This window comes from Trachypithecus francoisi, unplaced genomic scaffold (genome assembly GCF_009764315.1).
Source record: "Trachypithecus francoisi isolate TF-2019V2 unplaced genomic scaffold, Tfra_2.0 Lachesis_group6, whole genome shotgun sequence".
NCBI lineage: Eukaryota > Metazoa > Chordata > Mammalia > Primates > Cercopithecidae > Trachypithecus > Trachypithecus francoisi.
This window is the reverse complement of record NW_022681471.1, coordinates 62,257,931-62,270,642: the sequence shown is the minus strand read 5'-3', so window position 1 is coordinate 62,270,642 and position 12,712 is coordinate 62,257,931. Positions and strand designations below refer to the sequence as shown.

At 40.6% G+C, this 12,712-nt stretch overlaps 1 protein-coding gene across 1 annotated transcript in view; it reads right to left on the bottom strand.

The window, feature by feature from the left end:
- The window catches only part of BRWD3 (bromodomain and WD repeat domain containing 3), a 134,863-nt gene extending 122,709 nt beyond the window's left edge, over positions 1-12,154 (bottom strand). The window contains 4 exon segments of the mRNA XM_033201972.1: positions 10,914-10,973; positions 11,384-11,413; positions 11,617-11,675; positions 11,811-12,154. Coding sequence (XP_033057863.1) covers positions 10,914-10,973; positions 11,384-11,413; positions 11,617-11,675; positions 11,811-11,841 — 180 coding nt within the window. The 5' untranslated portion in view covers positions 11,842-12,154.
- Between the last annotated feature and the right edge of the window lie 558 nt (positions 12,155-12,712).

Sequence of the window (12,712 nt, the reverse complement as noted above, 5' to 3'; positions counted from 1 at the left end):
TCCCTTTAAAGACTTGTACAATAAACAAGTTTGATTTTCACTCTATACAACAGAAAACTGCTTGATTTCTAAGCAGTTACATGAAAATGTCCTTTTCTCTAAAATCAATAAAAATCTGATTATATGGCTGGGCGCAGTGGTTCACCCCTGTAATCCCAGCACTTTGGGAGGCCAAGGCGGGTGGATCACGGGGTCAGAAGATCGAGACCATCCTAGCTAACACGGTGAAACCCCGTCTCTACTAAAAATAAAAAAAATTAGCTGGGCATGGTTGTGGGCGCCTGTAGTCCCAGCTCCTCGGGAGGCTGAGGCAGGAGAATCACTTGAACTCGGGAGGCAGAAGTTGCAGTGAGCCAAGATCACACCACTGCACTCCAGACTGCGCGACAGAGCGAGACTCCATCTCAAAAATAAATAAATAAATAATAAATAAATAATACATAAAATATGATTATAAAACTAGAGAAACAGATTTGATCAAAATAATGGCAATAACAATCTTTTGAGTTTAAACATGATAGCTAGCTTCTCCTTCAAACCACTTTAGCAGGCTTCCAAACTATATCGATGTAGTTCTTAAAATGTTTCCTCTAAATCAAACTTTAGGTCTTATAAGGGTAGTTAACTGCTTACTTGAATCCATTTGCTTTTCATTAAAGCTGGAACTTTTTAAAGGTGATCTTTTCAGACATAAGAACTCTTACCTACCCTGAATAGTTTTTTTTTTTTTTTTACATTTTTAAATAAATCTATATTGTTATATAATGGCCTATAAAATTCATGTCTTAATATTATAAACCACTCTTTTTGTTTAAAGCTCATTCTAATTTCAGTCATTTAACTACATTTATCTCTCTGGAATATAATGGCCAACTCGGAACAGTTAAGTGCTCTGAGGCCTGCAGAAGAAAAACATTCTCTATAAACAAAGTTTAAGTGTATAACATGGGGGTAAAAAAAAAAACAGAGTATAATACGAGGCCGGGTGTGGTAGCTCACGCCTGTAATCTCAGCACTTGGGAGACAGAGGCGGGAGGATCACTTGAGGCCAGGAGTTCCAGACCATCCTGGGCAACATAGTGAGACCTCCATCTCTACCAAAAAAGGTTTTTGTTAAGAGTATAATTCAAACTTCTGTATTATTCTATAAAACAGCTCTAAAAGTTAAATTATAGAATCTCTGAAATGGAAGGATCCCTATGTATAATCAACCTAACCCCACACCTTACAGAAGAGAGAACAGATCCAGAAGTAAAGTGCCTTGTCCAATTGTTACAATGAAACAAGACAGGACTCTGGGTTTCTCTGCCCACTGCTCTTTCTACTACTGTCCCTTTAAGGCAGTTGAAAAATTGATGATAGAGATCATTAACACAAAGCTGCAAAGCAATGAGAACTGTAAATCTGAATAAACTGAAAGACATTAAATTAACCCTAGATTACAAACCTTCTTGATAGGTTAGACTGGCTGACCTAAAGAGCAAATCTAATAACTGAATTACCATACTTCAGAATCATTATGACAACTGAGAAAACCAGAAAACTCACTGAGATGATACTATTCATCATAATTAGTTAAAAGAAATCCAGCTGGGCACTGAATAAAATGTGAAAGGTATTGAATCTCAGGAGGCCAGAACTGCACCAGGAGCTACATTTGAAGTACTAATTTTCAAACACCAAAAATATTTGTTTACCCTGGCTTTTAAAAAAAATAGTATCAGACAAGTAACTCTAAAAAACAAATATAGCAGAGAATAAGCTATTTGTTTTCCAAGACTGTGGCTACAGAAGCTAAATGAAGAAGCAAACTGGGGTTGCATGCTCAAAGAGTAAAATGTAACATTTTGCCTGGGATTGATTGATTCATTTAGAGGACAGAACAGGCATATACAAAAGTTAGTCACGTAATATTTTGCTCTTTAGAGACAGAAAACAAAATGGATTTTGAAAAATACAGCAAAGCTTTATATCAATGTCAGTGTACTACAGAGATAAGCAGGGTACTTTGAAGTCTGAGAGCCTGGATTATTCAGGCTCTACAATTTACTAGCTGTTACTCTTTTTTGGTAGTATGATCTAGTAGAGAGACTGATTTGAATCTTTGCAGCATCCCCAGTTACTACTTATGTGACCTTAGGCAAAGTTTCTTAGCCTCTCTGAGCCTGAACTTCCTCATCTGTAAAAGAGTAATGATAACTATCTCCTAAAATTCGGTTAGGACAAAGACAGTCATTCACTCATGCATTCATTCAGCCATTTAAAGTATAGGAAAGCAATGGAAAGATTAAATCGCTGCCCTAAGGGAACCCATAGTCTCAGAGGAGCAAACAAAATAGTAAGTAGAAACAAATTAAAGCTGCAAGTGCCCAGAGGTCAGTACAGAGAACTAAAGAAGCAAAGAAGTAAGGTACACCTAATTTTGCGTAGAGGTTTAAGGGTTCATGTCCAGTTTCACCCTTAAAAAATGTATGAAAAGTTCACAAGACAGAAAGGGAAAGGAGGGCATTCCAAACAAAGAGAAAAGCACCTCAACCCCGTAAAATTTTGCATGGTAGCTAGTGCATAATATATACTTATTAAGAAGGCCTTTTTTTTTTTTTTTTTTTTTTTTTTAAATGAAAAACCCCAGGGTACAGTGGCTCAAGTCTGTAATCCCAGGAAGACCGCTTGAGCCCAAGAAATCAAGACCAGCCTGGGCAAAAAAAAGTGAGACCCCGTCTTTACAAAACATAAAATTATTAGCCAGGCATGATGGTGCACGCCTGTAGTCCCAGCTACTCAGAGGCCGAGGTGGGAGGATCGATTGAGCCCAGGAGGTCAAGGCTGCAGTGAGCCATGATCCAGCCACTGCACTCCAGCCTGGGTAACATAGCGAGATGCTGTCTCAAAAAAAAAAAAAAAACAAATACAAATACTGTATCAAAAAAAAAAAAAAAACAAGATTGGAAGAAAACATAAAAAATTAACTGGTTTTTCTCTTTGCACATAAAAGAAAACATAAAAAAATTAACTGGGTTTTCTGCTTTTCATGTCTACAATAACCTAAATCAAATGCTGTGTTTTAATGGTTGCTGAATTTGAAAGAGAAGTGAAAAACCGGGCAGGGAAAAAAAAAAAAAAAAGAAGACAGCAGGCAGGCCTTTCTCTAGTCACACTTACAAAATGTTAAAACTTCCTATCACTCTTCTTTGAAAATGCTAATCATTATGCATAGCATTTCTTTTTCTTTTTATTAGTTGTAAGATTTCCTCAAGAAAGAGACAACCAGAAGCGACCCTCCTAGGGTCAATTATTCTCTGGGTTATACTATCTCAAGAAAGCACTTAAAAGCACTATAACCTGAGGGCAGATGAAATTAAGACAAGGACAGGGGACCCACCCACATTCTAGTAGGTGCTCAGTAGAGAAAGGTCTAACAAAAGAACTCAGTACCAACTAGCAGATAAAATAAACCAAAAATATATACACCATGCTTCTAAGAAAAGTTAAGAAAACTGAACAAATAATTGACACCCAACTAACTGTAAAGCACAATGGCACATACTAAAGGGCATGAGAAAACATCTTTTTTCTTTTTTTTTTTGAGACGGAGTCTCACTCTGTCACCCAGGCTGGAGGGCAGTGGCCAGATCTCGGCTCACTGCAACCCCCACCCTCCAAATTCAATGGATTCTCCTGCCTCAGCCTCTGGAGTAGCTGAGATTACAGGCGCCTGTCACTGAGCCCGGCTAATTTTCTATATTTTTAGTAGACAAACGGTTTCACCATCTTAGCTAGGCTGGTCTTGAACTCCTGACCTCATGATCCACCCACCTAGGCCTCCCAAAGTGCTGGGATTACAGGCGTGAGCCACCGCGCCCAGGTGAGAAAACACCTTAAACAGGGTAACTTAAAATACAAGAAAGGCCAGGCGTGGTGGCTCACGCCTGTAATCCCAGCACTTTCGGAGGCCTAAGTGGGCTGATCACTTGAGGTCAGGAGTTCAAGACCAGCCTGGCCAACATGATGAAACCCCATGTCTACTAAAAATACAAAAAATTAGCTGGGCATGGTGGTGCATGCCTATAATCCCAGCTACTCTGGAAGCTAGGGCAGGAGAATGGCTTGAGCCGGGGAAGTGAGGTTGCAGTGAGTGCCACTTCACTCCAGCCTGGGTCACAGAGCGAAACTCTGTCTCAAATAAATAAATAAATAAATAAACAAATAAATCTCAATAATATATAGAAAATAAATTCAGGATACAATCAGAAGGGTTGAGAATCCCTGCAATAAGACATCTGAAAGACTCACAATAAACTTCCCATTTGTTTAAAAAAAAAAGTGAGTACTACACCAGTGTTACAATGGCATTCATAAAAAATGCAAATTACACTAAATATCTTTTGACATATATTCATGTTTGTGTTAATTAACACAGACACAGCTCACTCATTCTGAATTCAATTCTGACACTAACATTTTAAATATTCTTTTTTTATAGTACTGTTTTATATGCCCCTTACTTTATAAAAATATTAAGGGCCAGGAACGGTGGCTCATGCCTGTAATCCCAACACTTTAGGAGGTCGAGGTGGGTGGATCATTGGAGGTCAGGAGTTCAATGTTGGCCTTGGACAACATGGTGAAACCCCATCTCTACTGAAAATACAAAAATTACCCAGGCCTGGTGGTGCACACCTATAATCCCAGCTACTCGGGAGGCTGAGGAAAGAGAATCACTTGTACCTGGGAGGCGGAGGTTGCAGTGATCCAAGATCGCGCCACTGCACTCCAGCCTGGGCGACAGAGCAAGACTCCATCTTAAAAAAATAAAAATAAATTTTAAAAAATTAAGAAAATTAGGGGGTGATATTTCATCAACTAAGAAAATACAACACCTGGGACCTGGGGTCATAGTTCTCCAGATTTCCATGCTGGCTGTTCGGTCTCTCTATCCTAATTTTAAAATGTAGCGAACAATTCATTTGCACAGCATTTTACAATTAACAAAACGCATTCTTTCACCTTTAACTCACTTGTTCCCCACAACAAATGGGAAATTTTCATTTTATAATTGAGGATATTCAATCTCTGAGAGCTTAAGTAATTTCCCTAGGGTCACTCAACAAGTAAATACTAAATATTTACTAAATACTAAATATTAGGGTCTTTTCTACTACTCACAAAATCCCATGTAAGAAATGTCAAGCAAGATCATCTCTAAATTATGACATAAACACTAAACTGCCTTTTTAGAATATTATTTTGCTGCCTACCAAAAGGAAAGTGTTCATTAATCAATCAGTAATCAACATCAGTAGTAAAGCAAAAACTAAAACACAGGAACTAAAACTAATATTCAAATGTGACAAAGATGCTCAGGGCAAAATTTCATTAAGGCAAATTCACTGAATCCAAAGTATTAGTCCCTAACACCAGCTCTCTTCACTTTCACAATATCTCATTTTTACTGAGATACCAGTTATCCTAAGATTAATGATAAATCTCCAAAAGGATTTTAAATCATTGAAAGTACGTTCCTTAGAGCCCATATGTGGAAAAAAAAAATGCCAAGGATCAATCTAGACAAATAGCTAAAGCCAACATATTTCAGAAAGCACGTGGTGGCTCAAGCAAGTCAGTAATCAGGAGTAGTCAAGAATACCGATTTCCAGATATTGACCTCTATCTGTCATAATACCTATCAGTTAGCATTATATGCACAATACACTGCACTGGGGTTGAGCAGAGAATGCTTTTTGATATCCCATGATGCATCCTATTCTTCCTAACTATGGCTATATCCACATGGCAGTTAATAAATCACACATGCTTAAACTGCTTCCACACTTATAGATGCAATAACTATGCTACCAGCACTCAAAGATCATTCTGCTGTTCTCATTGACAATTTAATATATTATTAGTAATTGGAGAAAAACAGCTGCTTAAGAAAAGAATACACGTATATCTGGAATTTAAATACAGTGTTTTAAAGTAGTTGGTGAGGAACAAATGAGATAATGTGAAAATACTTTTGAACTTGAATGTGTTACAACAACATATAATCATAGATGTATGTATACTTTTTAAGGACAATAACAAACATAATCTTTACAAAAGTTTTTTCATTAAAAGCATAAAATTACTTCTAGTATTTTGCATATAAAATGAGGGTAATACAATTTATGTCATTCCAAATGTAAGCACTAACTGGTGCTTTCAGTTTTATAGATGAAAATGCGAAATAAATGTAAAACTATATATCATACACCTAAACATATTTATAACTTTGGTTCAGTCTTTTTTTTTTCTTTCTCTTTTTTTTTTTTTTCAGACAGAGTCTCACTCAGTCACCCAGGCTGGAGTGCAGTGGTGCGATTCCAGCTCACTGCGACCTCTGCTTCCAGGGCTCAAGCGATTCTCATGCCTTAGCCTCCTGAGTAGCTGAAATTACAGACATGAGCTACCACACCCGGCTAATGCTTGTACTTTTAGTAGAAACGAGGTTTCACCATGTTAGCCAGGCTGGTCTTGAACTCCTGACCTCAAGTGATCCGCCTGCCTCAGCCTCTCAAAGTGCTGGGATTACAGGCATGAGCCACCACACCAGGCCCTGGTTCAATCTTACGATAGGAGTCTCCTAAAAATGATTTTAAAATCTTTGTAGTTTTTAAAAAGTTTCCAAATCACCATTTCAATATATAAAACTTACAGATTAACAAGAACTGTTCATTTAAACACACACAACCCTGATTACTCTGTTGTCCCCAATAATGCTCCAAGGAGGAAGCAATAAATTAGCCAACAACTCAATAGGGTCACCACAAATGAAAGGACATCTGTATTATTCAAATTATCTACCTTAAGATGAATTGCAAGAAGCAAATCTAATTCTATTATGTGGTAACAGCCAACTAGGAAGCAGAAAATAAAGTGCCCAGATCAAAATTCAGAAACAATCACAACTTCAAAATTCTCCCTCTATTATTACTTAAAATTCTGGAAAATTGAGAGTGTTATATTTTAAATGCCATATTCAAAAACCTTACAGTTCAACATAAACTGACCAAGAAGCTTCATGTACAGATTCTTTTTAAAATGACATTTCAGATCAGGATACGTCAATACTTAACTGCCAGCAGCTTTAAGAAAAAAGCACCTTCCTTTGCGTTCAAAATTACGAGTAAAACACTAAACACTAAATCAGATGACCGTTTCAGAAAACAGAAGGCAAGGATTTGTAGAATATGTAATTTAGTGTAAACACTGAATCAGATGATTGTTTTAGAAACAGAAGGCAAGGATTTCATTACTACTACTAACAGTAATGAAATGTTGAAGAAATCCAATTTATCATTACCTAATATTATTCTGGATAAATTAAGTTAAGCATTGATGACAATCAGTTCAAATGCAAGTACACATATGAACAAAAAGGCAGGATTTTTTTTTTTTTTTTTTTTTTTTTTTTGAGGCGGAGTCTCGCTCTGTCGCCCGGGCTGGGGTGCAGTGGCCGGATCTCAGCTCACTGCAAGCTCCGCCTCCCGGGTTTACGCCATTCTCCATTCTCCTGCCTCAGCCTCCCGAGTAGCTGGGACTACAGGCGCCCGCCACCTCGCCCGGCTAGTTTTTGTATTTTTAGTAGAGACGGGGTTTCACTGTGTTAGCCAGGATGGTCTCGATCTCCTGACCTCGTGATCCGCCCGTCTCGGCCTCCCAAAGTGCTGGGATTACAGGCTTGAGCCACCGCGCCCGGCCTAAAAGGCAGGATTTTTGTCTCATATATGCAGTATACGTGGCCATGCAACCCCAATTTACTATGTTGATATCCTAGTTAACACTTCATTGTATATTTGTCTTCTTTCCTTTTCATACCTCAATACACCTTAAGTTTGTAGTACTGTTATATAATGTAATATTCCAGGTAAATCAAGATGATACTATTTATTAAATTTTGCCCTAAATTTCAATCCAAAACATGCAGCTAAATCAAGGACCACACTTTATAAATCCATCATTCCAATGGCAATTTAAAAAATACCTACCCCAGGCGGGGCACGGTGGCTCACGCCTGTAATCCTAGCATTTTGGGATGCTGAGGTGGCCAAGGTGGACGGATCGTGAGGTCAAGAAATCAAGACCATCCTGGCCAACATGGTGAAACCCCGTCTCTACTAAAAAATACAAAAATTAGCTGGGCATGGTGGCACGCACCTGTAGTTCCAGCTACTTGGGAGGCTGAAGCAGGAGAATCGCTTGAACCTGGAAGGCAGAGGTTGCAGTGAGCCAAGATCCCGACACTGCACCCAGCCTGGCGGTAGAGCAAGACTCCATCCAAAAAAAAAAAAAACCTACCCCAAGAAAAAGTATCCCATCTCTTCTACAAAGAAGCCACTCAAAATCAGGTCAGATGTGAAATAATTTTAATCAACAATATTACTGACAAAACTAGCAATCAAACCAACACTGCACATTCCCTTCTCAGCCACTACACGTCTGTTCAAATTATCACTCAACCCTGCCCATCTTCCTTACAAAGAAGTCCATAGGTAGAGAACAGATAGGTAAAAGAAAACCATAGTATCTAAACTATAATGTTCAAACAATAGAAGAAACTCTGTGTACATAAAAAAAAAATAAGAAAATATAAAAACAGAAAATATTTAAAAGATAGATTAAAATTGAGTATATGTATGAATTAACAATTTTTTTAATTCCTTAAAGGTTAAGCCTCACTAGTAATGAAAAAAAGCTACCTAAGTCAACCAAGAGCTATTGACATCTATTAAATATTAAAGAAACCGAATGATTTAAAACTATTAAAAAAACTCACTCTAAATACCTAGATTATGACATTATAAATTAGTACAATCTTCTGGAGAGCAAACAATATATGACAAGAGCTATAAAACTCATGAGACCCTTTGACCTGGTAACTCCACTTTAGGGAATAAAGTCCAGGAAAATAATTGGGGGCAGAAGGGATAGGGGAGAAAGTGAAAAGCAGAAAAAGACCACCTAACTATGTAAAGTTATTAGTAAAATCTGGAAGTAGCAAAAATCTGGAAGCAGCTCAAATGCTCAGCTGGAAGCTTGGTTCAAATTATATAGTACCTTAAATACAACTGAATTTTTTCTTACCATAAAATAATGACGACTATTCAAATACACAAGTACATTTTTCAATGTTAAGAAAATATGAAGCATAAAATGGACACTGATCACAATTATGTAAAAATATATCTTACAATATGAGGAAAAGTCTAGTAAACTGGGTGGTTGGGGTTTTTTTGCTCAGGAGACTCTATTTTTTAATTACTTTGATTTTCATTTCCTTTTTATCACCGTCAAGTTAGTTTCAAAAAAGCTTTTTCCTTTTAATCTCCTTTGTCACTTGCTTAAAAAAAACAGATATAGCTGTGAGAGGGACAAATGTAAAGGAAAATATTTTCGATACACCTCAGTATTGAAACTATATCAAAACCTATATCAGTCATTAAGTGTTAAAACATATTAGTAGGCATTGTTGTTTTTGCCTCTTTTAGGGGGAGGGAAAGACTTCAGTCCAACAGAAAGACTGACTACAAATTAACCTGGCAGTACATGAAGTTTTTCAAAACTAATTTTTCTCCATCTGAGAAATTGTTACTAATAATAGCACAGATGGTCGAGTTTACCCTTATCACAATTATACCATTTTCTGTGACTTGCAAAATATAAGAAAACTATACAGTCGGTAGACTTTATAAAAATGTGGCCTCACTGTTATAATATAAACAAAAATAACAAAATGAACACTAAAGTAATTTAAACATAGTCGTATTGCAAGCAAATTTTAAATCATTTATATTTAGAGTCTACCATACACCTCCAACTTTCTTTAACTTTGTCCGATTTTCCTCCACTTGGATCTTATTTGAAGGAAAGATAGCTGAATTTAGATTTTAGTAACATCATTCCTTTCTCCTTTCACTACCCTCCAATGCACTGTGGCAGCAGCTAACACAAGGGAACCTCCCCCGCAAATAAAAAGGATCACCTGTTTTTGTGTGTCAATGCTGAATACAAAGTATATTTATACTATGAATTATATTTGCAGAAGAAACAACGCAGACAATCCAATGCCTTTGGTCCTTCACTAAAGTATATTCCATTTTCAAATATGTCCATTGTTGTCTCCCTGTAAACCCCAAATCGTGTTTCACCAATTCTCAAAAAGTGATAACTCAGTTTTTATTTAGTGAAAACGGGTCTATGAAAATGCGACTTAACTGGTGATTGAATGAGCTTATAAAATCAGAGATACATAACGATTATGCTTTTACTCAGTAGACCATCACCTAACAGCAAAATTTGAAATTGGCTTGACGTTCCTTATTATTTTTAATTATGTCGTTTTTCCTAATCCCTGGTCCGTCAATTCCCCTCCAGAGCCCCTTCCTCCCACGCCTCCCCCCTAACCCCCCCCAAAAAAAGACCAAGCCTGGCCTTAGTTCCCGTATTTCAGGCCAGGACCAACCAGAAACCAGTTTTCTTCCACTAATCCGGAACTCCGGGCTGTTACCAACGCTGTCATTGGCCAGCGTCAGACCTTAGTACGTGCCCCAAGATAACCCCTTGGTTTCTCTCCCTTTTCCGCCTACAATGGGCCTTCCCCAATGTTTGTAACATATTCATAATCCACAACACGGCACCTCTGATAATCAACTCACATTCTTCAAAGTTTTCCGGTGGAAACAAGCAGGGCCAGGGGAGGGCAAGGTACCCTTTTTCCGACTAGCAGGGATGGGGGAAGGGGCAGTCGTTCTTTGGCTCTGCACCGAGCTCTAGAACCTCGTCGGCTGAGAGGTGGGGAGCGGGTTGGGGGTACAAGGTGGGGAGGGAGTGGTGAAAGAGTTAGGTTAAGTTGAAATGAAAACTTTACTCACCAGATCCTCGAAGCTTCTTCGGTGCTCTTTCCCCTCCCAATCTAAGCGGCGCGGAATCAGCTGGGGGCCGGACGAAAAGAAAGGGGGAAGGGGGGGCAAATGATGAAGAAAAGCCTCCGCTCCCCATCAACTGGACCCAACCTGTGTCCCAGTCCTCAACACTTTAGCGTCTTTATTTCTCTCGGCCTGATAGCTATTGGCTCAGAGCTAGACGAGTATATGGGGGGGAAGGGGGGCCGCGGAGAAGGAAATCCTGAAAAACCGCCTCCCACAAGCATAAAGCGGAGACGAGTTAAGACCCCAGCGTTGTCTGCCCCTTTTGAGAGAAGAAGCCAATTCACCCCGGTGACAACAGCAACGGGTACCCAGATCGAAGCCTCTATCCCGGCCAGTCTTCCGCCCCTGACTTGCCCTCCCCTTCCTCCAGTCTCACCTCAACCCTCCCCACCCTTCCCGAAGGGGCTCCGTACCTGATGCTCCTCGAGCTCCTGCACTAGCACCTGAGCAAAAGGGAAACACAGATATGAGGAGCAGCTCGGGCCAACAACCCATTCCTCCCTCCACACTTAAAGCCCAGCCACTGACTATTTGACTAGTCAAGGCCGGCCTATCCCTCACCCTCAGCGGAACTGCTCGTCCCGCTGCCTCGATTTCCCCACTGGGACCATTCACCACGACTCCCAGATCTCTTTCTTCCCCTTACCTGAGCGGATTTGTTGCAGGGTCCAGACTGCAAGAACCTAGCGATCAGGTAATACAGCTCTGGGAAAGAAGGGGGAAAAGAGGTTGAGAGGGATGAAGAGAAGAGAAATAGAAGCTTTTTCAAAAGAAACTGACAGCCTTCCCGCTAAGCCCCCATTCCCTTAGCACCCCCCACCCCCCGACACAGCTACCCACCGGCTTCGATCTGGGTAGGTGCCGCCGCCATCCTTTTCCCGAGGGGGTTTGGGGGCTTCGCTCCGGAGGGGCTGGCGGGGGCGGGTGGGGGCGCTGCCTCTATTGTGGTGAAGCCCCCATGCCCGGGAGTCCCGCCGCTTCCGCCGCACTCCTCGTCCTAGTTTCGCTCTCTCTCGAATTCATCGCATCACGTTTCGACCCATAGATATTCTAGCCCAAGAGCTGAGGAGGCGGAGGAGGAAGGAGAGAGAGGAAGGGAGAGGGAGAGGGAGAGAGTGAGTGAGAGAGACAGAGAGAGAGAAGAGAGAGAGAGAGTACAGAGAGAGAGAGAGAGAGAGAGACGCGGGGGGTGGGGGGGGCGGAGAGAGAGAGAGAGAGAGAGAGAAATAGACGGAGCGAGAAGAAGAGGGAGGAGCCGAAGTGGCGAAGAGGTGGGGCGGGGCAAAGGGGGTGGAGAAGGGAGGGTAAAAATGGTGATAGAGTTTTGCAGCGCTCATAGTTCCCCGCTAGAGGCACTAATACAGCAGCCGAGCCTAGACTCTCCCGGAGCCGATGGTTGCTTAGCTACAGCTCTGGGAAAGAGGGGGAGTGCTAACTGACGGCCGACGCTCTGGCAGCCGTCTGGAACTCTGTGGTGGCATTCGCGTCGGCTAGCTCCGGAGTGACTTGCCCTTCTGTGAAGGCAATCCGGCCCTTTCCGGTGGAGGACCCTTCCCCCTGGGTTGATCCTGAGGAACTTGAGAGAAGGTGTTTTGACTCGACTCCTTTCCCCTTTTTCCTCCCGGCACCAAAGCGGTTTTATTTGTTTGTTTACACTCTACCCCGTGGAAAGGCGGCTAGCTGGCTAAAGGGTTTTATGCCTGGGAGAGGATAAGAGTCGCTATTTGGTCGTGACTTGTTTC